This window comes from Lagenorhynchus albirostris, chromosome 4 (genome assembly GCF_949774975.1).
Source record: "Lagenorhynchus albirostris chromosome 4, mLagAlb1.1, whole genome shotgun sequence".
Classification (NCBI taxonomy): Eukaryota; Metazoa; Chordata; class Mammalia; order Artiodactyla; family Delphinidae; genus Lagenorhynchus; species Lagenorhynchus albirostris.
In genome coordinates this window covers 101,061,762-101,089,004 of record NC_083098.1, presented here as the reverse complement: position 1 = coordinate 101,089,004, position 27,243 = coordinate 101,061,762, and the positions used below count along the sequence as shown (strand labels likewise).

Here is a 27,243-nt window from a genome sequence, read left to right as displayed (position 1 = left end):
CTCATAATGTGACTCCAAGTCCTAATGGGCTCGTAAAACAGTATCTGTAGAGAAAAAAATATATAAAATAGCTCTTAAACAGCCACTATGGTGAATACATGGTTCTCTTATCTTTTACTTTGATTTCTTTTCTCAGGTAAATAATTCAGAGTGTTTCAAAGCATTTCTTCTTTCTTTTAGTGCTCTGTACTTGAGCAGCTCTGGTCAAATTAACATTGATGGAAGCCCTTTTCTCAGGCCCCGTCCATCTTTTTGAGAATGTCTATGGCCACTTAGAATCCATTTAACTTCAGACTTGTTTGCTTAGTTACGATTTAGCATGAAAACCACTGGCTCTAGAGCAAGCATGCTGATGCAGTGAGCTCATTTTATTTCTTAAGTCATACACACAGAGCTAAAAGTCTGTGTTACCCTTAGAGGGTATATACTCCCATTTATCTTATTAATTCATCATTTCTCCAGTAACTCTTAAATCCTGATTTTGCATTTTTAGGCAAAACCCTTGGCATTCAATAATATCCACATTCACTAGGGTGTTTTTAATTATCCTCATTCACTTAAATCCTAATGGCTTTGAAATAGAAAACTGAATAATTAGTACAGTCTAAACCATAAATACTTTTTTAGAATTATAAAAACTTACATAGAATTATTTTTTAAACCTACCATTTATTGATCATGCATTATGTATTAACTACTATAGTAATTATTTTACAGATAGTGTTTTTATTTAATCTTTTAACAAACCTGTGAGATGGAAATTATTATATACATATTATAGATGAGGAAAGGAACACTTAGAGAGATGAAGTAATGTAGTCAAGATTACATACACTTAAGGATGAAACCAGAATATGAACACAGTTCTTCTGCCTAATTGCAAAGTGCAAATTCTTTAAGGCTAAAACATAATTTCCTGGTTTATTTGTTTTTTTTAAAGTCAGTGAACCCTTTCTTAAACCTCAAACAGAAACATTTATGGAAGCCCAATGTGTAAAACTAATGAATCACAGCAGGAGAGTATTGTTTGGGGGGGGCAGTGCAGAGGGAAGCTGACAGAGGCCCCCTCCCCGGCTATGGCCATATCTTTGGGGGTTCCATGGTCCCCTATTGCTCCACAAAGCATAGTTCAATAACCACTGCATGTACCATATTGCTTTTCCTTGGGCACCCTTAAAATCCCGCATCCTTGGTGTCAGAGCTAGACATTCCAATGGTCAGCACTGGTGAAAGAGATTTTAAAGGGAACCCTGAGTAATCAATTATCTAACGGTACAGAGCAGTGGTTAGATATTCAGGCTTTCTTGTCAGATTGCTTGGGTTCAGTTCCTGGCTGTGTACAAGCTAGATGTCCTTGGGCAAGACATTTAACCAATCTGTGCCTTGTTTCCTCACCTGTAGAGTGGAGTCATGGTATCACTGATGTCACAGGGCTGTGGAGAGAATTCAATGAGTCCATGATGCAAAATGATTAGAACAGGGCCTGAAACAAAGTGCTCAAAGAACATCCGCTGTATTATTATCCCTGGTTCTTCACCAGCAGTGCAGCCGAGACCCCTTCTGTCCCACACCACCAGAGTGAACAGGCTGAAAAGCTGTCCAGGGATGGGCCCCAGGGATTTTGTATCCGTTCCCCTGCCCCACCCAGTTAGGTCAGCCCCCATTCTGCCATAACGATAATCTGGATTCATGGTGAATCAGGGTATCCAGTGCTAACATATTTGCTTTTCATAAAATTATCCTTTACTGTAATGCACCCAGTCTCTGTTGGAAAATTTAAAATGTTAATTGTTCTTAAGATATGCTTAATATTCTTAATAAATTTTACAACACAGCACTTTTACCGTGTCAGCAGCTCAAATGAATTAGACAGCTGAAAACAGAGGACACCACGGGCAGATAAAGTGGGGGAAGAAGGGAGGGACACACCCTGGTGTGATTAGTCTATTCTTACTTGGATTGTGGATGCTCACTGTCATCAGAGAGGGAAAATTGCTGTTCCTGTGAGAGATCACAGTGAGAAACCATGGCATACTTTGCAGATCAGTACTACTTTCTAGGCATCTGTTAATTTTTAAACTTTATGAGCCTGTTCTAAATATGTTTTTGCAAAGACAGCACCAGTTGTTTCCTAGATGAAATGCAACTCTTTTACTTATTTTGGCTCAGTTGGGTTTGAAACTATGTACCTGCTTGTTCAAACAGATGTGACTGCACGCCAGGATACATAGGCGAACACTGTGACATTGACTTTGATGACTGCCAAGATAACAAGTGTAAAAACGGAGCCCACTGCACTGATGCAGTGAACAGTTATACATGCATCTGCCCCGAAGGTTACAGGTAAAAGTGCAAGTACACATTTGTATTTAGAGCTAGGTGCTAACAGGGCTTAATTCATATTGGCAACTAAGTAACGTCTAATTGAGTATTTTCTCTGTTTATTCTTCAGTGGCTTGTTTTGTGAGTTTTCTCCACCCATGGTTCTCCCTCGTACCAGCCCCTGTGATAATTTTGATTGTCAGAATGGAGCTCAGTGCATCATCAGGATAAATGAGCCAATATGCCAGTGTTTGCCTGGCTACCAGGGAGAGAAGTGTGAAAAATTGGTCAGTGTGAACTTTGTAAACAAAGAGTCTTATCTTCAGATCCCTTCTGCCAAGGTTCGGCCTCAAACAAACATCACTCTTCAGGTAAGATTCCCCCACTACCAAGAGCTAATCTCATTTTAAAACAATTCAGCTGCCAAATATAAACATACATGGTGGTTTGTGAGTGATGTTATTTCTTAAATAGACAGTTACATACTGCATAGCACAATGACAGAAAATGCTACTTGTATGAAAAGCTTCTATTCTTCTTCTCTCTAACATTTGTGTCTTTCAAAACTAAATGGGCACTAGGTATTTTTATTCACTACTTGATCATATAAAACACACACACAGAGACAAAGCAACAAAATCTCTCTCTTTGTTTTGCGCTCAGGTAATGGCATGTTATTCATTTATTTTTATGGCTCTGCAGTTCAGGTTCTGCACGGTAGCCGGGGGCGGGCGCTGGGGGAGTTTTCGTTAGGAAACCTGCAGCTGAGAACAGCACAGGTGAGACAGAACATACCTTGGCAGAAGTGTCAGCAGGTGTCTTTTAACTTCGACATGAAATTAACAAACTCAAGTATTATCATAAGTCTTTCCACCAAGTCACCGTGTACCTTTGAGCAAGTTATTCAAACCCCTACAGACAAGATTACGCTAGATTAGGGTGATAAATTTAGGGTACCTGGGGCAAATTGGGGCTGCATATTTGTTTTGTTTTGAATTCAAAGAAATGTAACCAATTTCCTATAAAACCCGTTCCATATTTGGTTTACCCTAGCACTTCAGTGAGGGGCAGGGGCTTCTTGAGAAGTCGTGAGGAATGGGACCCTGGAAGGCAGACCAGCCTTCTTTAAGAAAGCCTGGCCCCCTAACTTCCAACGTTTGCCATCCGTCTTGTTATGAGAAGTACCCAGTGGTGTTCAGGCTTAAGTCCTAATTTTTACTGAGCTGGTCCTTCAAAAGCCCGGAAAAGTCAGAAAGAAGGATAAAAACAGAGATTTTCCCCTGGTCACACCATAATTTAACATGTAATATGAAAATCCATCTTGCTCAATGCAGTCACATTTCACATATGCCATAAATAAAGCCCATAACAGGAGCAAAAAGCAGGTAAGTGAAAATCTCCAGCAAAGGAAATTCTAAGCACGTTCAGTGATGTTAACTTAAGTACCTCTTATTGTTCTTTTTAACAGAACGGAAATGTGATCATTTTGTTCCTGATTAGATTTTATCATTCTCTGCTTAGACAATATAGTTTGATATCTAAGGGGGAAAGCTTGATTTACTTTAAACACTGTGGACTCTAATGATATGGAAAATATCTTTCAATTTTAATTTGCTGAAGTATAAATTATGTGATGTCCTTGTTTTTGCATATTTCATAGGACATGAATCTTTAAGCTTTATCATTGCCAATATGCAGAAAGAGAATAAATATATAAGTTCATGAATGTAAAAAGAGCTTTTTGAAGTTCTTTATGAATTTATTTGCAACAGAGTAATCCAGGAATAGGTCATCTTTCAAGTAATCATTTCAATGTGCATTAGTATTTTATCAGAGCTATAAAGAAGAAATAAACCATAGTAAAAAACTCATTACTAAGAAGTCTTGTTTCTTCTTAATGCAATATGTCTGGATTACTATTTGTCCTACTAATGTCAAGGTTACTTCCCACTAGATTGCCACAGATGAAGATAGTGGAATCCTCTTGTATAAGGGTGACAAAGACCATATCGCCGTAGAGCTCTACCGGGGACGTGTTCGTGCGAGCTATGACACCGGCTCGCATCCAGCTTCTGCCATTTACAGGTGAAGATCTGTCAGTTACTGGTAAAGGTGAAAATAATTGCTTAATGCAGAACTGCTTCTCCTCTCTTATTGTGTCATGGGGAGGGGAGGGAATAATTTGGCTACAGCAGACTTTATGATAGGTGTGTTAGAGGCCTGGCAGTAGCAGACAGCATACTCAAGTTGGATAATTAAGGAGAGATTTATAAGAGGACTGTACAAAGATTGGTTGGGACAGTATAGTAATCTGGAGCTAGTAACTAGGTATACTGCTAGTGTCCATGGGCTTGAAAGAGAGAGGGGAGGCAGCAGTTATGGAAATCGATGCTCAGAAAAGGAATTGTGGAGAGGACTGCGTGACAGGAGCTCAGGGAAGGAACCAGGGTTTTAAATACATGATCCCAAAAATCTCCTGTACCCCTGCTTCCCTCTGGCCAAATCAGATGCCAGAAAACAAGGAACCCACTGATCTCAGTAATATAGCTCACACATGAGCCTCCCAGGGCTCAGAACAGGCTGAAGACAGGTGGAGAGTAGCCCTAGAGAAACAGCTGCAGGATACCCAGCACAGGGACAAATTTAAAGTTACTATTCATGCAACACATATTTATCGAGCACCTACTATGCGCCAGGCACTGTTCTAAGCTTTCAGCAACAGAGCTCCTGCCCTTAGGAAGCTTACATGTAATAAGCCAATGGGCAGCTACAAGATGTGTATTATCTGATCATTCTATTGGAAGTTTTATAATAATATTATGGTATTGATGATATATTGAAGACATGAATGGGGTGGGATTCACGGGGTGGGATTTTCCTGAAAGTGTGCTTTTTGCATAAGACTAACCTTCAGAGCCCCTCTGTTGCATCTCAACACCGGTCGCCCTGCAGACGTTACCTAGTTGATTTCTTCACATGTACGAATAACTGCTACCATTTAGAGAAAGGTCACAAAGTCATAGGCAGTCCGTTTTTCCAGGCAGATATCTTAAATGAACTGAACTGGCTAATTGCAAGAAAAGAATGTTCTCTCATCCTTTTATTCTTGAAAAGATTTTAAGCTTTTAGAGAAGCACTCCCCTGTTACAGATAGCCTTGGTGTTGGCAATATAATAGGAGTGGTTATGACCGGAGTGAACTAAAAGCAAATCTTTGTCAAAACAGGACTAGACTACATCTGCTCAGGTCTCCCTGAATGCTGCCATGTGAAGATGTGGGCCCAGGTTTTGCCAGAACTTGTGATTTTTCAAGAAAAGACAGAAATTTGGCTTTTTTAAATATAAAGTTTTCCCTTCAGTATGGATTCACATTTATTTTAATACCATATGTGGCAAACAAAACACGTTTGTAGCCCAAACATGCTGGGTAAAAGTTTGTGGCCATTGATGGAGACATAAAATGGAGATACTGGCCTTTATGATCTTGATATTATACTTATATATTTTCAGTGTGCTTCACATGTTATTTAATCTTTCATAACGGTTCTGGGAAATTGGATGCCCATTGTAGCCATGAATGGAATTCAGTAAGTCCTTTTGGTGGTAAGCTAACCCACTTGGGAATATTTAGAGCATGGAAACAAACACATAATTATTGGTTTCCAAGCAGAATACAATAGTTACTTCATCTCTAAATGGTGATGAATTAGTGCCAATATTTTAAATGTTGCTAGGCCTTAAATGTTATAGCCTCAATTTGTTTCAGCTCATGAAAAGATTTCAGAATATTGATCTTATGGTTCATTTTTGGTATTTTGTGTGTTTGTTTTGTTTTATGCAATGAAACAGGATAGAACTGTCAGGAACCATAGTGAAAGTTCTTGGAGTTGACTTACTAAAGCTAGTGTTCACATAAAATGTACTTAAAATATTTCTAGATAAGTTGTAAAAACCCAAGTGATTATATCCAAATGAGGATTTACTCTAAAGAGCTTATTTTGAGGTTATGTTCATTACCATTTTTGCCTAACAATAGAGTATACCCTGTAACATCTATAAAAAAGGATAATATCACATCACACAGTTTTTGTTATGAACCAGAAGTAGATGTTTCTGCTTGCAGACCATCTAATGGAGACATCTGTTATAAGGTCCAGAGCAAACATAACTTTTATTTATTTATTGCTTTTTAGTTTATGGCCAACAATCAACAAAAGTTAGTGTATTTTTATTTTTTTAAAGAAATTTATTTATTTTTGGCTGCTTTGGGTCGTTACTGCACGTGGGCTTTCTCTAGTTGCGGTGAGTGGGGGCTACTCTTCGTTGCGGTGCGCGGGCTTCTCATTGTACTGGCTTCTCTTGTTGCAGAGCACGGGCTCTAGGCACGTGGGCTTCAGTAGTCGTGGCACGTGGGCTCAGTAGTTGTGGTTCGCAGGCTCAGTAGTTGTGGCTCACGGGCTTAGTTGCTCTGCGGCATGTGGGATCTTCCCAGAGCAGGGATCAAACCCGTGTCCCCTGCATTGGCAGGAAGATTCTTAATCACTGTGCCACCAGGGAAGTCCCAGTGCATTATTTTTAAGTTAAAGAAAAGAAGCAACAATCACCGAGAATTCAGATAGAGAGATAATTGATTAATTGATTGATGTGGATATAATATATAGATACTATATATATATGTATATATATAATATATGAATATAGTAGTATTCCAATTGACATTTTTAAATGCTTTTGTGAAATAGAGGCTACTGAGAACATTAAATTATTTCAACACACCAGGAGAATCTAGTTTTTAACAAGTAATAATCATAGTGGCTGAGATGTATGTGCAAATCTAGGCTTAGCAATTACTATATATAAACTTTAGCAAGGTCTTTAATTTTTATGTGTTTCAGAATCCATATCTGTAAATAATAATGTAACACCTGCCCCATCAATTCATTACAAGGATTTAATTCTACACTCAGCTCTGTCCTCACTCCTCACTCACTTTGTCTTCATTCCCGTCTCCCTTCTAGCAATAGAGGAAAATCTTTTTGGTGTCTCTTTCTGGAGTGTAGCAAGAGTTGAAAGTGAATCCTCTCTTCTCATACATTGACACTGGAAGTACATGTTGTTTACAATTTCTATGGAGAGCAATTTGGAAACATCTTTCCCACTACTGGGAATTTACCCTAAAGTTATACCTGTGACATAGAAATGACATATGCACAAGGTAATTCACTGTGGCAGAGGTTGTAAAAACAAAAGTTAGGAAACAACCCAAGTTTCTAACTAAATAACTCCGGGGCAGCCACACAATGGAATGTGCTGTTAAAAAGAAAGAGGGAGTGAGAGAGGGAAAGAGGGAACAAGAAAGTTCTCTATCTATGATATTGAAAGATTTCCAAGGTCTATTGCTCAGTATATATATAAAAAAAAGTAAGGCAGAACAGTGTCAAAGGTGGGTAAATAAGTATATGTGTTTTTATTTCCATGTACTTGCATAAGGAAAAAACTTGGGATAGAGAGGAAAGAGTGGGGCTGAGGCACAACTTGTGTATAAATACCATTTTATATCATTCTGATTTTTGAACCATTTGAATGTCATTACAACTCAATACTAAAATTGAAGTAATAGAAAAGAGCAGGTGCTCTAAAGACAGTCTGCCTTGATTCAAGTCCCCGCTCTGCCATCTATTAACTGTGTGTCTTGGGTAGATTGCATAAGCTCTCTGGTCCTCACCTGGTAAATGGAAATAATAAATCATAGTTCCATCTTTGCAGGATCGTGGTAAGAATGTTATGATTTGATGCATGTGGAGTATTTAGAATAAGGCATACCAAATAGTAAGCAGCACTACTAGCTGTTGGGATCATAAATTCAGAATGTCCAAAACTAACTTCATTTCCTTTGCTTCACCCTGGTGCATTCCTAATTTCATTGAGAGGTATCACCATCTTCTTGGTCATCTTAGGTGAAATGAAGTTACTCTTAACCTTTTCCTTTCACCTTCAATTTGAAGTTTGTCCAAGTCTTAATTCTGCTCTTACTCATTTTCTGGCATTCATCTAAATGCCTCTATCCTTGCTCAGGCCTTATTAGAATATGTACTCTAATGAAAAGTACTACTTCTCCATCATTACAACAAAATCCATCAATAATATTGTTGCCATCAGATTTCCCATAAGTAGCTTAATAAATATTTTGTTTGGTTGAATTAAATTTTCAAATCTTGTTGTGTTTCCACTTTATATAACTTTATTAAAAACGCATCACACTAGGGAATTCCCTGTTTGTCCAGTGGTTAGGACTCAGTGCTTTCACTGCCGAGGGCCTGGGTTCAATCCCTGGTCAGGGAACTAAGATCCCACAAGCCACATGATGTGGCCAAAAAAAATCACACTGATGTTTTTAAAAGAGGATATTTTTACATATCCTTACATCAGAGAATTTGAGTTCAGTTAATTGCATGATTTTATGTTATATAAGATTTACCTTGGTAAAACTTTGTTTCCCAAATTATGCAGTATCTCATGTGCTATTGGAGCATTACATATGGGAGTAATGTCATATATCAGGTGCCTCGTTTCAATTGCCTGGTTAATTTTCAACACTGATGGAAATGGATTTTGTGGGGTTTTTTGGTGTTTTTTTTTTACATCTTTATTGGAGTATAATTGCTTTACAATGGTGTGTTAGTTTCTGCTTTATAACAAAGTGAATCAGTTATACATATACATATGTTCCCATATCTCTTCCCTCTTGCATCTCCCTCCCTCCCACCCTCCCTATCCCACCCCTCCAGGTGGTCACAAAGCACCGAGCTGATCTCCCTGTGCTATGCGGCTGCTTCCCACTAGCTATCTACCTTACGTCTGGTAGTGTATATATGTCCAGGATTTTGTTTATTTTAGTAAAATGAAATCTGTTAAATTAGGGGAAACTGTCATCCATTATTATTGTTTCTATTGTAGTACATTTTTTGGTTTAAAATGTTTGATCTTATGCCCTACCAGCTCCCAGCTGTTCCAGGTCCCAGCCATTTGAGCGGTCCTGGCTGAGACCCTAGACCCTGGGAACAAAGATGTTCTTTCCCACTGTACCACATCTAAATTTCAGAGCCTCAAAACCGAAAAGAAAAGGAAAAAAAAATTAAAAAATAAAATGTTTGACCTTAGATGTCAATTATTGTCTCAAACGAATTGATATGAGAACTATTATTTCATGGAATTATTTTTAGAGGTAGTAGTTAACAAAGATGTGCATTTAAGAAAACCCAAATGTAGTAATTGTTTATTTTCCTGTAGAACTAAAGCGGCGTGCACATTGTCTCATTTTACTTCTTACATTTGAGAGAAGATCGTGCTTTCCTGTAGCCATGTATACTGCTAACAAGGCCAGGCATACAGGCAGTGGTGTAGAGCTAGCACCAGAATCACCTGAAAGGTGTGTTAAAATACAGAGTACTGGGCTGCACCTCTAGTTTGTGATTCAGATCTCAGATAAGCCCCAAATGTTCATTTCTACAAGTTTCCAGGTGATGCTCTGATCCAGGGACCACAATATGAGAACCATTTATGGAAAAGGAATATATTTGAGCTGTGCTCTGAGAGCTAATGGTGTGCATCACTTCTCACATCCAAGTTCTAAGACCTCTGTTTGATGTGGCCTTGTTGAGAGTAATTTCTGCCATAGTAATCAGCAAATGCTACAAATCCAGACTCATTCTTTTTACAGAGAGCCAGTTGTTAAACATTTGCCTGAACCCTGCTAAGAGATCTAACCAGCAGACAAAGACAACGTTAGCAGCCCAACAAGTGAATGAATGTAGAATACGGCACACATGCCTAATTGTTACAGTGCTTGGAGAATAGCATAAAGAGGGACGTGGTAGTAGTGCCATGAATGAGTGAATGACAGCCCAAACTTGAAGCCAACATCAGCGGTAGTCCCTCAGACAGGCATAGAGTAACACATTATTTTCTCAATTAAGCTGTTCATTGATTGCCCTTCAAAATGACTTTCTTTTCATCTAGATGGGCAGAAACTTTTTTAAAAATCGTTAATGACAATTGTATGCTTCTTTCTTTAGGTTCAAATTAATGTCATTTTCCAAACCAGATAGTTTCTTTGGAAACATAGTCGACTACTATTTAAAAATTAAGAAATCAGGTGCACACGTTACAAAGGTACAGTACTGTACCATGCCTTCCTCAGTTTCAGTATTCAGGGAACCTGCACAACTTCAGGGGACATTCCCCCGCAGACTGTTAGGTTGGTTGGCTACACAGTCTCTGGGTTATGCAACTTACAAGCTTATGTTAGGGAAAAAAAAAAAAAAAGAATTAGTCTCATTGGAAAGACAGACCGTTTCCATGATAAACACTCAGCCATTCTTGACTATGCTGTATGAGAAGGCACCACTTTTTATCAGCTTCACGACTTTGAGCAATTTACCTCACCCTTTATGCTTCCATTTCACGGGGAGACTTGGAAGCAACTAATGTAAAGTGCCTAGTCGAGTACTAGGCACAGAGTATAATAACTGGTAATGCTGGGGTTTAAGGAGACTCTTCATGCTTGGATACCCAGATACTGAAGAATAAATACCCAAGTGCAAATACTGTTGCCCTACATGTGACTCTTACCATATGTTCAAATGTGAAGTCTCTTTCTATTTTAGTGCATTTTTATTTAAATTACATACATAAGGTCCCCAACTTACGATGTTTCCACTTACGATTTTTCAACGTTATGATGGTACAAAAGCAATATGCGTTCAGTAGAAACTATACTCAGAATTTTGAATTTTGATTTTTTTTCCCGGGCTAGCTATATGCAGTAGGACGCTCTCTAATGATGCTGGGCAGTAGTAGCCTCAGGTCCCAGTCAGCCACACGATCACAAGGGTAAGCACCCCATACACTTACAACCGTTTTGCACCCAGACAACCATTCTGCTTTTCACTTTCCGTCCAGTATTCAATAAATTACCTGAGATAGTCAACACTTTGTTATAGAATAGGCTTTGTGTTAGATGATTTTGGCAAACTGTAAGCCAGTGTAAGTGTTCTGAGCATGCTTAAGGCAGGCTAGGCAAAGCTATTATGTTCAGTAGATTAAGTGTATTAAGTGCATTTCTTTTAAGTGCATTTTTGACTTACCGTATTTTCAATTTACAATGGGTTCATTGGAACTTAAGCCCATCGTAAGTTCAGGAAGATCTGTAATTTGCTTCAAAATACTACTTTACTTGATAAATTATTTTATAAAACGTTCTTCTGAAAACTCTTATGCTAATACATAAATACCTTTAATCCCACTTGGCTTCCCATTCCTTCCACTCAAAGAAGTGGGCAGGGAAATTTTTTATTAGCATCCACACTTCACAAGTGAAGCATCTTTAGACCAGACATATCAAAATGAGGTGGCCAGTTTAGGAGACAGCATGAAACACCAATTTAGAATACTCTTAGCTCTGCCATATTCTCTTCAGGCCCCATACACACAATACCATCTTAAAACCAAAGAATCTAAAAATATTAATTTCACAATACTTATCTGTTAAAAGCCTGGGCAAAACCTCACTTAATTCTGAGAAATATAAACCGAATTAAGCTCAGTGGTAACTCTTACCAAGTTCTGGAATCATCAGATTAGACATTGAAAGCTTTTGGGAGGAGAAAAGTGTAGTCAGTCTGAACTTCACTTATAATTGGGAAAAGAGAAGCCAAAAACAAGTTTCAAATCTGTATATCTCATATGCGTTCAATGATTTTTAGTAAATGTACCAAGTTGTGCAACCATCATATAAGATTTTTTTCCATAGAACTTTATTCCTGGGCTGTTTGGGAGAGAAATCATCTATTAAAGGCTGGCTACTGGTGAGAACAAACACATGCCATTTGTACAGTACTAGATACTCTTCAGGTTTTTTTATTTTAAAAGTGATGGATAGGGCTCCCCTGGTGGCGCAGTGGTTGAGAGTCCGCCTGCCGATGCAGGAGACACGGGTTTGTGCCCCGGTCCGGGAGGATCCCACATGCTGCGGAGCGGCTGGGCCCGTGAGCCATGGCCGCTGAGCCTGCGCGTCCGGAGCCTGTGCTCCGTAACAGGAGAGGCCACAACAGTGAGAGGCCAGTGTACAGCCAAAAAAAAAAAAAAAAAAAGTGATGGTAATAGTTAAAAGCACGTACTGTAGAACCAGACAACCTGGCTTCAAATCTGTTTAGCCACTGGCTGTGCCATCTTGGGTACCCTAAGTGCCCAAATTTAGAGTTGTGAGTCTTAAATGAGTTAATGCATGTGAAGTTGCCCCATAGTAGGTGCTGTGCAATTCTTTGATCTTATTACTTGCATTTCCCTAGTGAGGAAAAGAAAGCAGAGAAAAATTACCTGAAGTCACAGTAACTCAGTGTCACACATCTAACAGGAGCTAGGATAAGCTGAGCAAGACTTACCTCCCAACATTATCTTTCAGGATATCACCTGAAAATTCCAAATTTTTTAATAAAATGCATCTTTTGGATGTCCTGTCCTAAGTATGCCTGGAGGATCTTGACTATCTATAACTGTAATACAACTAGTATTAATAAATAAACTCTATATGTTATTCTTTTTTTTTTTTTTTTTTTTTTTTTTTTGCGGTACGCGGGCCTCTCACTGTTGTGGCCTCTCCCATTGCCCGTTGCGGAGCACAGGCTCCGGACGCGCAGGCTCAGCGGCCATGGCTCATGGGCCCAGCCGCTCTGTGGCATGTGGGATCTTCCCGGACCAGGGCACGAACCCGTGTCCCCTGCATCGGCAGGTGGACTCTCAACCACTGCGCCACCAGGGAAGCCCTATATGTTATTCTTAATACAACTCCCCTATCTTTAATTTACTTAACATACATTTATTGAGCATCTACTATTTATCAGACACTATGGGATACATTAAGGAAGAAATAAATAATACAGGGCCCCTGATTTAAAGGAGCTTACAATTAGTGGGAATTAAAGACATGTACTCAGGAAACAAAAAAAAGGAAGAAAGAAAGAAAGAAAAAAGAAAGGAAAGGAATAAAGGAGTAGGAAGTAAAATGAGTTAATAATGAAGCTACCTACCTCCAGCTTCCCAGCTGAAACACTGCTTTAGAGTGTGCAGAACTTTAAAGGTATTAAACCTTTCAGTTACACTGCCAAACATCATCATCAACAATGACATACCTAGATCAATTGCCTAAGACTGATGTGTGACCAAGAACCAGTTCCCTAGTACAAATGAGTCTTTTTCTTTGCAACTGTAAAGGGAAAAGGGGGGCCCATTATTAATATTTATAAATTAAATAAGGTCATTGTTCACAGAGCATTCATATAAAACCACTTAAAGAGTTGTATACGATGACAAAGGAAAAAGCAATTGACTACCACCTTCTCTATGTATATCTTTATATTAATGTTTTACTTAAAACTTCTAATAATTTGGATATGTCCCCAAAGAAGTTATTATATTTCTGCCAGTCTTTAGCATTATCTTACAATTAATATTAAAAATAAAGCCTGACTAATTTCTTCTTGAAGAAGATTCTGAAGTAGTATTGGATTATTTATATGATGACAGTGGTGGTGGTGGTAATGATGATGACGGTGATGATACTAATATCTAGCATTTAACTTTGCACTTTCTATAGGCTAGATGTTTTGTTCTGCATTTCAAAAAATCATTTCATAGGGATAGACCTCAAATTAACCATAGGAGGGGGGAATATTTGTTAGCATTTACTGAAGAGAAGATTGAAGTTTATTAGCAATTAAGTTACTTATCTAAGGTCAAACATTTAATAAATGCAAGACCAGCATTCAAATCCAGGCTTATCTGATTCTAAAATATGTATGTTTAACCAGTAGTTGGTATTATTTAAGACCACTAACATCTGGTAGGCAACTTTATTTAGAAAGTATTTTCCTTGTATATTGTTTCCTCTGTTGATTTTAGTGGTATCAAGTGTTGGGATAATTAAATGTGTAAAACGCAAAAATATTGATTGGTACATCTAACATTTATTTTTTTTAAGATGATATCTGAAACAGGTTATTAAAAATTCCTGCACACGTGGACACTTTTAACTACTTAACACCAGAGAACTTCAGGTGTTTTCACAGCTCTGCAGAATGGTTTATATTGTTGTCAAATCACAAAAACATTTTATTCCATGTCGGCAAACAATGGAATAAGATTAGACTCCTGTGGTGAGAACCATGAAGAAATATCTATACATTTTTCTGTTATTTTCCAGGCTTGACGTATTTGCAAATTTAAATATCAGTGCCTGGAAATTTAAGCAATCTTCTTGCATAGGGACTATTAGGTATTCACGATCTTCCTTATAGTATGTTCCCATATTTCCCTTTCTGAGCCCTTTTTCCAATCTTTCGAGTCAACATCTCAGTATATTAGTTCTTTAATATTCACTATTGATCCTGTTTTCTTTGTTGCTCCTGTTTCAATTTGTCCTGTTTGCATCTTTGCCTGATGTAACACTTGTGTTAGGTTGACAGACACCCTTTAAAACCTTATAGCACCTACCTGCTAATTGCACCCAACTTCATTTTCAATTGTCGTTTTCCGTTTACCTGTTTCTTAATCTCTTTGTTTTTGTCCATTTTATGAATTTCCATAAGCCCTCTCAAATTGTTAAGAAGGCGGATGTAATGATTGTTGGACCTGTCCCTTTAAAGTTATCGAAGAGAAATTGAAGAATCATTGTCATCACTACACTCCCTAGACATGACTATGTTAAGCATTCTATTTAATCCATTATTCCCACCTCTCCACTGAGCGTAATCATCTTCACAGTAATATCATTTGATGGACATCCTTCTGAAAAATGCAAAGAAAATGAGAGTATATTATCAATTAACAAATTTCAAAAAGTGCAGTGATCCTGCCAAGTTGGTTCTTCCTGCATTTATGTGTATGTTTGATTCTAATAAGTATTACTGTGTAGTGCTTAAGAGTGCAGAGACCAATGATCCCCTAAGATCAATGTCTAAAAAGTATATTTGGCACAGGTATCAGTTAGTTGTCTTTTGAATGCAATTTGGAGTAACAGTATCTGAACAAATGAAACTTTGGTGACATTTAAAATCAAATGCATAAGTTATGCTTTGGAATTTCTACATACTGGGAGAAAGTGATTGCATAATGATAAAATGTATTCATTTCCACTTCTCCCAATGGGAGAACAAACTTATTTTGTATTACCCAAGAAATAAAAAATGATTATATCTCCTTGAAAATATCTTTTATTTTAAAATCAACTACTGGCTTTTATCTTTATTAATGTTAATTAGGAGTATCTTTTCCCAAAAAGAGCTTATTGGAGTTTGAATTGTAACTCCTTTTCTTTAATAAATATAAAATTGGAGGATCAGTTAAGTTATCTTTTTTTTTTAATAGCGTGGAGACGATCAATGATGGAAATTTCCACATTGTGGAACTACTCGCCCTGGATCAAAGTCTCTCCCTCTCTGTGGATGGAGGGAGCCCCAAAATCATCACCAACTTGTCAAAGCAGTCCACTTTGAATTTTGACTCCCCACTCTATGTCGGAGGTAAGCGCTTTTCCAAATTCCGTGGATTCCCAAACCCTGTGATGCTCATCACAGACTGATCCTGAAGTTGTTGATGCCTGGTGCCATGGTCATTGATCAGTCATTGAAAGATGGACAGCAAGGACAGAAAAGAAAGAGCCCTAAATGGGTGATAAGAGACCATGTTGTAACCCTGGCTCTGGATCTAACAAAATGTGTGGTTGGAGTGGAGAAGGACATTAATGTTTCTTTTGTGTCTGTTACATACTAGGTGATTTAAACATCATATAATCTAATCTTACTGTTCTGGTGTATAGGAAAAAGAAAGCTGGTTAGAGGTCAAATACAGACAATGAAGAAGATGGGGAGTCAAGTGTGATGCAAACTGAGGAGCGCATGACCCACCCCAGCACTATTAAGGAGGCGAACACTACCAGCTTCAGTTAAATGTCGCTATGCTGGAATGCCTCTCCTGTCAGCTGTGAACTCATGTACAGGATAGGATAATTATTAATGAAATCAAATGAATGAATGAACAGATTAAACGTACAACTTGTATTGGGGCAGCAGGAGGTACTTCTCTTTAGCTAAGACCTTACGGTGAATGGACAAGGGAGACGGTCAGAAAGGTGGATTAGGGCCTGGAATGACAGAGTGAAGACTCGACTTTATTTTTAAGCTGCATGAAGGTAGATGAGTAAATAGATGAGGGATAGAGTCTGAGCAAACTTCTGAAGGAGCTCCGAGGAGAAGACCTGTGATGGAGAGAGCTTGTACTTTTACCTCTATCTGGAGGAGTAAATATATACTGGAGACAGAATTTCAACTTTCAGGCAAAGGACCAAGAAAGCATATGATTTTGAATTGAGTTGCACTGAATTAAATTACATTGAATTAACTGATAAAGTTAACTCATTTTACAGATAAATAAGCTAAAGTTTCTGAACGGGTCAATGTAACCAATTTCTTCACCATGACAGGTATTTTCATGAACTTCACATCATTATTTTCACAGTAACGACCTTGGGATGCTGCATAAGTTTCTTAACCCCTCAAAGCCTTCCCTAAAAGCATTTTGGGAAATTTCCTGAAATTCCAGAGCACTTCTGTTTTTAATAATTTCAGCAGTAGAAAATCTGAACACTGATAGACTTTTGATTTTTTTTAAAGCAGTTAAAAGTCTTTGGTTCATTTCTATAAATATTTATTGAGCACCTCCCATAAGCTGAGAACTAAATTAATAGGTGCATGAAGAATACAAAACTGAAAAAGAAATATCCCTTCTGTGCCAGGGGAGTGGGGAAGGCAGTCACATCTTCATGAAACCATAATACATTTGTAATAAAAGTATCTCATATTAAGTCCGTGCAGCAAGTTGACTGATCTATTTGCTTCCTGGGAATCACACTGTGGGACTCATTAACAGGCAAAGGCCGTCCATTCTTGCCTGCATTACCATGAACGGCAGTTGCTTTGGCATGGGTGAAGTCACAGATGTTACCTGTGGTTGGAGAGAAAAGAAATTATATTTACTAAGCACATGCTGTGTGCTCAATGCAATGCTGCTTTTACAGTCTTAACCCTCAGAGACTTTAGGAAGTAGGTATGATTTTTTGTTTTATAATCCCTAAGGGACTTCATGGAATATGTCCAAGTTGATAGAGACCTCGTTTGAGTTCAGGTCTGTCTAACCCCAAAGCTACCTGCATTGCCACTCACCTTCTTAACATGGAGCAGAAAAGGAAGCAGTCTAAGTTCTGTGGCTTTTCATTTATTTCTGGACTTGTCCTTCACTTGATTTTATTATGTTTTCATTAGAAACCATTTCATTAAATCTTTTAAGACCCCTTTAGAATGTGGAGAAAATAATAAGTACAGAATGGGAGTGCTTGGGCCAGAACATTTTTACAAAAAGGGGGAAAAAATGTTTTAAATTAGTACTGAGAAGTGCTAATCCTTCTAAGGGTAGAGGGCCTGGAAGAATCCAGATGGTGCCTCTTTCCACTTCCAACCAGCCTCACTGCCAGAGAACACACTGGGCTCATTTCCTTCCCACTCAGGGTAATTCGGATTTTAAAAATACAATGCAGTCCTAAGACTGCAGCCCTGAATTCTTTATGGTAAAGGCAGGAGAACCTGAATTAGCAAAGGAGAGCAAGGTAAACAAACTCTCCTTTTTCTCAAAGTCTGCAAACAGGAACACTCCCCAAGGAAGATGGCCCAAAGGTGATGCATTCCATGCCTTAGGCCCTTGCAGGAGTATTTTCTAGCAAAACAGGGAGGCAGGTTTCCCTACCTTTGGGTTTTCAACTACCCATGATATAGGCTTTACTTAATGCAAAGCAATGTAATCTTTATGTTTTTCTGTATAATTGTCCAACCAGAACATACATTACTTAAAGGGGTTTTTTTTTTAAAAAGTAAAGACCTGCACATAGAGACCCCTCCGTGCATCACAAATCTTCTCCTAATGCCCCCATTGTACAGAAGACATCAGTGTTGACACTTGGTCCGTTTATTGTCATTTTGAAATATGTAGAGCTTGTTAAGGCTAAAAACCGTCCACTAAGTTACCTATTGTTTGATAGATTGAATTCCAGCTATGGTCCATGGCATAGAGGAAAGGCTAAAGGAAAACAAACATGGATCTACTTCTGTTTTTCAGTTAAGACTTAGTTCCCTGGTCAGAAGTCTACCAAGCACCTGAAAAGGTTGAGTTAAGATAGTTCTTGACTTCATGATATCCTACTGAAAGTAACTATATATGTGATGTATCAACATTTTCATTTAAAAATTACTACAATCAAAGCTAGACCTTTATCATTGTTAGTTTGGGAATAGAAGGAACACATTTACTAATTGCTTCTCCCTGCTGTGGAACTTCATGGGTCTGTAGTTAGTCTTGACATGTGCACATATGTGTGTTGCGTGACTAATTGAAAATAGTCTTGGAAGAAGTTCTTTTTTAACCTCTGAAGAAAGGACCATAAATGTGTGGACATTAAAGTCCACATGTTTGGGCTTCCTTGGTGGTGCAGTGGTTGAGAGTCCGCCTGCCGATGCAGGGGACATGGGTTCGTGCCCCGGTCTGGGAAGATCCCACATGCCGTGGAGCGGCTGGGCCCGTGAGCCATGGCTGCTGAGCTTGCGCATCCGGAGCCTGTGCTCTGCAACGGGAGAGGCCGCACAAAAAAAAGTCCACGTGTTTTGGATGGATGGATATGACTATGTAGAAGAACTTACCCCCAAACAAGGAATTCCCAGTCACTAGTCCTCTCCTGGAAATGGAACATTCCATCCTTTTGACCCCACTCTACAAAGCAACCCAGTTCCCAAGGCCAGACACACACAGACTAAAAACTTGAACTCATGACCTTCAAATCCTAGACACTAATTCAGTACCTGTCAAAATGTGACCAGGACCACCTGCACCAGAGTCACCTGAGCTTGCATGTTAACATTGCGATTTCTATGCCCACACCTTCATTCTGGGTTAGAATCTCAGGTGAGAGAGATGGGGGCCTGGGAAGCTGCCTTCTCAACAGCGCCCCTCTGGTGGCTCTTATGTATGACGGGCTTGGAAACAACTGGTCTGGTCCATCCACTCATGTTACAGATGAGAAAACTAAGCACCAGAGAGGGGAAATGACTGGCCCAAGTGCACACAGGCCAAAAATACAGACTTTGACCTCTAGCCTAGTAGTTTTGTATAAGCGGCTATCTGACTTTGGTGCCTGCTAGACCTCGAATGGAGGTCCTTCAAATGGGAAAGGAGATGCTGCCACAAGGCAGCGCCCAGAGAGTAGAGTACTGTGGCTCGTGGTCTTTATAACCAACAAACCCTCTAGAGAGTGACAGCCCTGGTCTTTTCCAGCCTCGACCCTCCAACCAGTAGCTCAGAGTCCAGGTGTAGGGATGGTGTGAGCACTGGGGGGGAAGGTCAGCTGCTCTAAAGGCCTTGGCTCCCTCCCCTCCCCCACAGCAACCTGGATGGTTGCCTCATGTAGGATCCCATCCAGGAGCTATTTCAGGGTCTGGCTTAGGCCATGGAAAGATTCCTCAGTTTTGCCAGATAAGGGTTACCAGATGACCATCACTGGTGGAATATATATATATATATATATATATATATATATGTATATATATGTATATGTATATATATATATACACAAAGATTGCGAATTCTAGTTTTGGAGGAATTTCTTTTATAGTCCTGATTTCTTGGACTATGAAGGTTTCACTCTCAATTAGCAAGGGAAAAAAAAGGATGTGAATGAAGTGCTGTCCTGATTGGAAGCAGGGTGAGTTTTTCAGACACTGACATCCACGGCTGAGTTTGGGACATTGCCAGTGGTGAGCTGGACTAGCTGCCAGCTTAGAATTTGGCAGGACTGGGGTGAATGGTCCCTGTGAACCCCAGCTCTGCTCTCACTCTCTGAAAATCAGGGGACTGAACCATGACCTGAGATTGGGGAAGTTTGTGTCATTGGCTTAATTTTAACCCAGTCTTACTGGTGACACCGAGCATGTCGCCGAGCTCTCTGGGCCCTGGGCCCCCTTCATCTTTAAAGGGCAGGATTGGTCAGGGAATCAGTCTGGCTCTAGGCTTCTGGGCTGTGTGTCCAGGTTAGGGGGTGGGTGTGGAGGTAGAAGGGAGTACGAATCCCTCCCCCATTCCCAACCTTGCTTTTAAATACAGTGGCCCTGATTTTAGGTTTTATAGATTCATGCCTCCATATAAGGGTTTTTTTATTTAAAAAAACAAAAACCAAAAACAAAACAGTTGTTAGAAACTAAAGATTGACCGCCAATGAACTAGGTTCTTTATTCTAGTTGTGCATTAGAATTGCCTGGAGCATCTTCCAAAAAAACAAAAACAAAGAAACACACATCCCTTCTCCCTCCCCCACTCCACCCAGTTAATCTGATCAAATCCGTCTGGGCTGAGGTCCCAAGCATCAGTATTTCTTCAAAGATCCAATGTGATTCTGATGTGCAGCCCCGTTGAGAAGCGCAGGACGGGATGCTTGTGCTGCCTGGTTCTCCTGAAGAAGAGTCATGCAGACTCCTGCCCCACTGGAAGAGCTAAGAGGGTCCGGGTGGCCACTGGCTGGGGAGCCGCGGAAGGGCGTGACCTCTGACTTGGTGCTCCCCCGCAGGCATGCCCGGGAAGAACAACGTGGCCGCAGCTCTGCGCCAGGCCCCCGGGCAGAACGGCACAAGCTTCCACGGCTGCATCCGGAACCTTTACATCAACAGCGAGCTGCAGGACTTCCGGAAGGTGCCCATGCAGACCGGCATCCTGCCCGGCTGTGAGCCGTGCCACAAGAAGGTGTGTGCCCACGGCACGTGCCAGCCTAGCACCCAGTCCGGCTTCACCTGCGAGTGCCAGGAAGGATGGACGGGGCCCCTCTGTGACCAGAGGACCAATGACCCCTGTCTTGGAAATAAGTGAGTCTGGGCTGCTTGGTAGTTAAACCCACACACTCCAACCTTCAAAGCAAAACCCCAGAGAGGAAAGAAGGAAAGGGGGAGGGGGAAGGGAGAGAAAGAAGTCAGTTCATTAGCATTGTCTCCCTTATATTCCATCCATCATCCTCCCTCCTCCATTCTTATCCTCTCTGCCTGACCCATTTCCATCTCTGCGGTCCTCCACTGTAGATGCGTCCATGGCACCTGTCTGCCCATCAACGCGTTCTCCTACAGCTGCAAGTGCCTGGAGGGCCATGGGGGCGTCCTCTGTGATGAAGAGGAGGATCTGTTTAACCCCTGCCAGGCGATCAAGTGTAAGCATGGGAAATGCAGGCTCTCAGGACTGGGACAGCCCTACTGTGAATGCAGCAGTGGATACACTGGGGACAGCTGTGATCGAGGTAAGCCAACCCAGCTGGGCACCGACCTCTATCTTGGCAAAGCAAGAGGGGCCCCCATCTTTGAACAGAGAGAGAGAGAAAGGAAGACACACAGAGGGGAGTGATATGAGGAACGCCAGGTCTTTGCACTTTTTGTAGTTGCTGCTGTTGATTTACTTAACAGTGTTACAGGAAGGCACAGATGTGAAATGTCCTAAACCTCCGTTGCAAGATATTATACACCCTTCACAAGTCTTCTCACACTTGATTTGCTATGAAATACTACTTTTCCCTTAGGCGGGAGCACATTTCCTTTCCTTCTTTCCTACCTTTACCTGCTGTTCTCATCTGTACAGATTACTGATTCATCTTCTGGCGCAGAGAAGACGGTACTAATAATTCTGCTCTAGTTTTAGGACAAAATCGCCTTTGACCTTAGAATCAACTGATTTATCACAGTAAATTATGCAGGTGAGAGGGATGGAAACAGGCTGACGTTTCAGCCCACCTATTTCCTTCTCCTGTGTCTGCGTGATCAGAATGTGCTTTGCCTCCAGCTGGCAGGGATTTTGTTGTGTGTATCGGAGGGATGAGACGAGAGGAACGTGCCCATGGAGGCTTTTAGCAGATGTCTCTTTTTGAACTAGTTCATACTTGGGTAATTTATGAAGTTAGTGGAATGTTACTTGTATTAAGTAACAGATTGAACGATATTAAACTCCAGGTCTAATAAATTAAATTGCGTACTCTCTGAAACGGCGCCCTCGGTAAACAAAACCAGCTGTTAGTAGTGTAAAAACAGAAGATGTATATTTTTGCTGTAAAAGAAAAGATTTAGGAATCCAATTTTCTTGTCAGCCCGAAAGCATAGTATTTACAGTCCACATATAAAGTATTCACTTTGCTCAAAATAAAGGCCGAAAAGAAGTGTTTTTCAAAGAACTGAAGGCTGTGCCACCGGGCCGTAATGTGGAATAGCATAACACTGAAAATAGCCGTTACAAACAGGAAGCGAAAGCAGTGTCTCCTGAACTGAGTGGTAGATTCACGGCCACTTCGCACGACTGACAGCGACTACCCTTATACTGCTTGTGCTTTTTGTTCTTTTCTAGAAATCTCTTGTCGAGGGGAACGGATAAGAGATTATTACCAAAAGCAGCAGGGCTATGCCGCTTGCCAAACAACTAAGAAGGTCTCCCGGTTGGAATGCAGAGGGGGGTGTGCAGGCGGGCAGTGCTGCGGACCTCTGAGGAGCAAGCGACGGAAATACACTTTCGAATGCACTGATGGGTCATCGTTTGTGGACGAGGTTGAGAAGGTGGTGAAGTGTGGCTGTACCCACTGCGCCTCCTAAACCACGTCCCTGGCAGCTTTGGTCTTTGGAAAATGTTGTATACTTCTTGACCCTGTTGGACTCACGAATGCTTCATAGTGGAAATAATTGAAATATATTGTAAAATACAGAACAGACTTATTTTTATTATGAGAATGAAGACATTTTTTTCTGCATTTAGAAAAAAAAAAGAAATGCTTGAACTAAAGCTTCCCCAACACTGGAGAAGTATAAAGAATGATACACCTGAAGGCATTAGAGCAATGATGGAAACCATGGTAACTTGGATTCATCTTCGTAACTTGCTGGAGACCAGCAGAAGCACATACCCAGGGGAGAGACGAGGTTCTCTCTGCTGATGTGAAGTTGCCCAGAGCATAATCTCCTGTGCCCTGGTTTGCATCTACGCAGTTCATGAGGACAGACCAAGCACATGTGTGTGAGTGAGGGTGCAAGGCAGATGAATGGAACTCCAGCATTCACAGCCAGAATGAACGGATGAGAAATATTTTGTGCAGAACATAAAGTATCCTGAAGACCTGGGTTCCATTCATCAGAGGAGACGAGAGTGCTAAAATAAATTTTATCTTCTTTTTAAACGTCAGCATGTTAGCAGGAGAAGCACACAAAAGTGTTTATCTACCATTTTCCAGTATTAATTTTTTGTAATATAAATGACAAAGGAGATGATAAAGAACCAATAGATTATTGATAAATAAATTAGAAATAATATGAATTTTTGTTTCTATGAGTTCTAAACAGCCCTATACAGTATTCGGTTTCAATGAGAAATATTTATTGTATCAAAGTACATTGTACTTAACATTCTAGGCCATCCTTTTGCTGTTTCTCAATGCTTTAATATATATTAATTTATAATTGTCCTGATATTTTTGTACATTTTCAAACTTAAAAATCAGGATTCTTTTGTGGTTTTTTTGGCAATAGTACTAACATAGGGTGTTATCTTGGGATAAATATGTGTTGATCTGTTTGTTTACCTTGACATCTGACCACTGGTGTCACTGACCTACTGGCCTCATTCAGGACACCTGCAGAGGGTATGTAAAGTCTATGCGTGAGACGGTCATTGTACAGAAAGAAGCGCCCCTCTGCAGCGTGTCCTCACAGAACAGAAATGGTGTGTAGCAATCGACACTAGAAAAGTAGATCTTTTACAAGTTAATTATTTCCTCGACTTTTTTTGCCCTTTTACCGAGGGTGGGGCGTGGAGAGAAAAGGCTGTAATGTCAAGAACTGTGATTTTTTTTTCCCCAAACAATAAAGCTCCTTTATTACCTTAATGTTCCCATGTTAACATGTTTGCTGCTAAATTACAATGTAGAATTGATAAGGATTTATAGTGGACTGTGCTCTTCCCTCATTAAAATCCCAGGGTACCCTGTAAAGATGCAGATGTTTCTTTCCAAAAACATTTTTACAAAGAAAACTAGACGTACATGTATAATTCAGTGTGCTTTGTCTTTCTCCAGACTAATATCAGTTACACTACTGATGTTTGTAAATTAAACAGATATTTACTTCATTAACAGCTTGTTGGTTTTCTTAGAAACTGCACAGTATTTAGAGTCTCCTCCTTAAGAATTTCTTAATCAAAGTGATACCAAAAGAACAGGGAGGGAAACCTATACCTTTTTGTTGCCAGAAATTGGTTTGAGATCAGCATACTGTCACATCTGGGTACTTTGGGATGGCCACATGAAAGAGATGGAGAAAAGAACGTATTCTTGGCTAAGAAAAACAGTGCATATTCAATTAATTTTTCCCCAAAAAATATTATAAGATGAAATCTAACTCAACCAAAATGGTATTTTCCTTTATGCTGTTCTTTTCCCCTCAATTAGATCCAGATGGAAAATAACACAAGAAAAAGAGAACTTTTCTCCAAAGGTACTGTCAGGCAAGGGTTGGTAATATCTAGATATACTATCCAGAACAGGAAAATAACACTGACTGGGTGGGATATTAATCCTCACCCACCAGCTAAGAGTTTTTCATTTATTTCCCTGTAAGAAAATCATGTGTGCGTGAACTCACGTGGACACGCGTGTGCACATGCACACCCGCGCAAGCGCACGCACACACACACACACACACACATACTGCTGTTTCACAGACACAAATGTCCAATCATTTATTCACTCTTGTTTAAAATGTCTACATTTTAATAATATAAATATTATGCAGTCATTGTAAACCATTTATTTATTCCCATTGGTTTCTCCTTTTCTTCAAGGGTTTGCATTATCTTAATAGTCATTGCTTTTCGAGGGCTTATTATATGGCAGGTGCTATGCCATGGGCTTTATATGAAATATTCATCTCCCTCTACAAACCTGTGGGATTTTTATGCTGCTTGTTTTCCACAGGCATAAACAGCTCGAAAACAGAGGAGCTGAATTCCAGCTCAGGCCCTTCAGATCACATGGTCTATGTTCAAGAGGTAAAGGCCGAAGCTCAGTAATTACTACCCTCTACTAAGGGACTTTTAAGCCTTGGCACTCATTTCCACAGCACAGTTATTCTCTATTGATCATGTCAATTTAAGTAATCTTCATTAGAGACTTTATTTTGTTTTTGTTTTGTAAGGGAAAAAAAGTGAAATATAGTAGTTTATAGAATGTTATTCTTTCTCCTTCCTGCTTATAAAGACACAAAATAGAATTATGTTTGCCTGGAATTTGGGCTGATTTAGCAAGTTTCCTAGGGGATTATTTGCTTCGTAATGGGGCTACATTCTGCAAGAGTCCTTCTTTGAGAAAATTCAATAGTCAAATAATTACTAGTAAATGAGACAAGGACATTATTCATGTTACAAAAGGCTGCCTACTTACAAAGCCTAGACCATAGGATTTCTTTAATAGGAAACTATTTTGGAGTATTTCCAACAGATTCAATATATTAAAACAGAAAGCATTTTGCATATCTCAGAGTCAAGGCTGCTTCACAGAGTAATGTACAGTTTTTTGGTTTTTTTTTGCAGTATGCGGGCCTCTCACTGTTGTGGCCTCTCCCGTTGCGGAGCACAGGCTCCGGATGCACAGGCTCAGCGGCCATGGCTCATAGGCCCAGCCGCTCCATGGCATGTGGGATCCTCCCGGACCGGGGCATGAACCCGTGTCCCCTGCATCGGCAGGCAGACTCTCAACCACTGTGCCACCAGGGAAGCCCAGTAATGTATAGTTTTAATCTGAAAAGATAAAGTAATTAAACATCCCTAATGTGTTTAAAGTCTCACATGAGTGAGACGGTACCGTCAAGGACATGCCATAGAGGTTTGACATGTGTTCAATTTAAGATGTGTTCATTGAATAATAACTCTCTCCATCTTCAGAATTTGTGTTCACCACAGATTTCCTGAAATTATTTCTAAGCACTAATAGACTAACCCTGGGTTTAGAATTGCTCTGAGCATTTTCTTTTTGGATGGCTTGCTTTGTCAGCAGCAATTCTTTCTGGAGAAATGATTGAAAGACTGTGGAAATCGATTCAGGACTTAAAGATCCTGAGTGTCATGGTGTCATCTGCCTCATAGAGTGACCATTATTTCAAAAGTCATGTTTGTAAAGGTATATAAGCTGTAAAAGTATATAAGCTGTAAAAGTATTTAAGCTATAAAAGTATATGAAGCTTTATATAAAGTATATAAAGCTATATAAAATACATAAGCTATTTTTCATTCTTAATCCTCTCTTGGGTACTCAAAAGTGACTTAAATTTTTATTTCCTATCTCCTGTTATGTGCAAGGAGCTATGCCAAACTTCTGATATATAGTTTCAAACGAAACAGATATTGCTTCTGCCGTTTTAGAGCACACACTCCATGCCTTTGGAGTTGAGGTTAAAATGGGTGATAGATAATATACAAATGACTGAACTAATATATAATTTCAGATTGTGATAATCTCCCTGAAAGAAATTATGAGGTACTAGAAAAACGTAGAGCAGAGGGATCCAATCAAATACATATTGGGAGTTAGGGAATGCCTCTGTGAGGAAGTGACGCTGAAGCTAAGTTGTGAAGGATAAAGTAGGATGTGCAATGGAAACAGATGGAAATGTATGTGAGGGTCAAGTGGGGTGGAGTCCATCCATGCAGAGGGAACAGCCTGTTTATAGGCCTGAGGAGGGAAAGACTCTTGCGTCGTCAAGGGAACAAA

General features: G+C 39.8%; 1 protein-coding gene across 1 annotated transcript in view; it reads left to right on the top strand.

The window, feature by feature from the left end:
- Nucleotides 1-24,612, top strand: part of SLIT2 (slit guidance ligand 2) — a 390,513-nt gene extending 365,901 nt beyond the window's left edge. Inside the window, exons 31-37 of the mRNA XM_060147340.1 lie at nucleotides 2,206-2,343; nucleotides 2,453-2,693; nucleotides 4,277-4,407; nucleotides 15,744-15,898; nucleotides 21,037-21,328; nucleotides 21,539-21,750; nucleotides 22,842-24,612. Coding sequence (XP_060003323.1) covers nucleotides 2,206-2,343; nucleotides 2,453-2,693; nucleotides 4,277-4,407; nucleotides 15,744-15,898; nucleotides 21,037-21,328; nucleotides 21,539-21,750; nucleotides 22,842-23,083 — 1,411 coding nt within the window. The 3' untranslated portion in view covers nucleotides 23,084-24,612. The remainder of the gene's footprint in view (nucleotides 1-2,205; nucleotides 2,344-2,452; nucleotides 2,694-4,276; nucleotides 4,408-15,743; nucleotides 15,899-21,036; nucleotides 21,329-21,538; nucleotides 21,751-22,841) is intronic.
- Nucleotides 24,613-27,243: the final 2,631 nt, after the last annotated feature.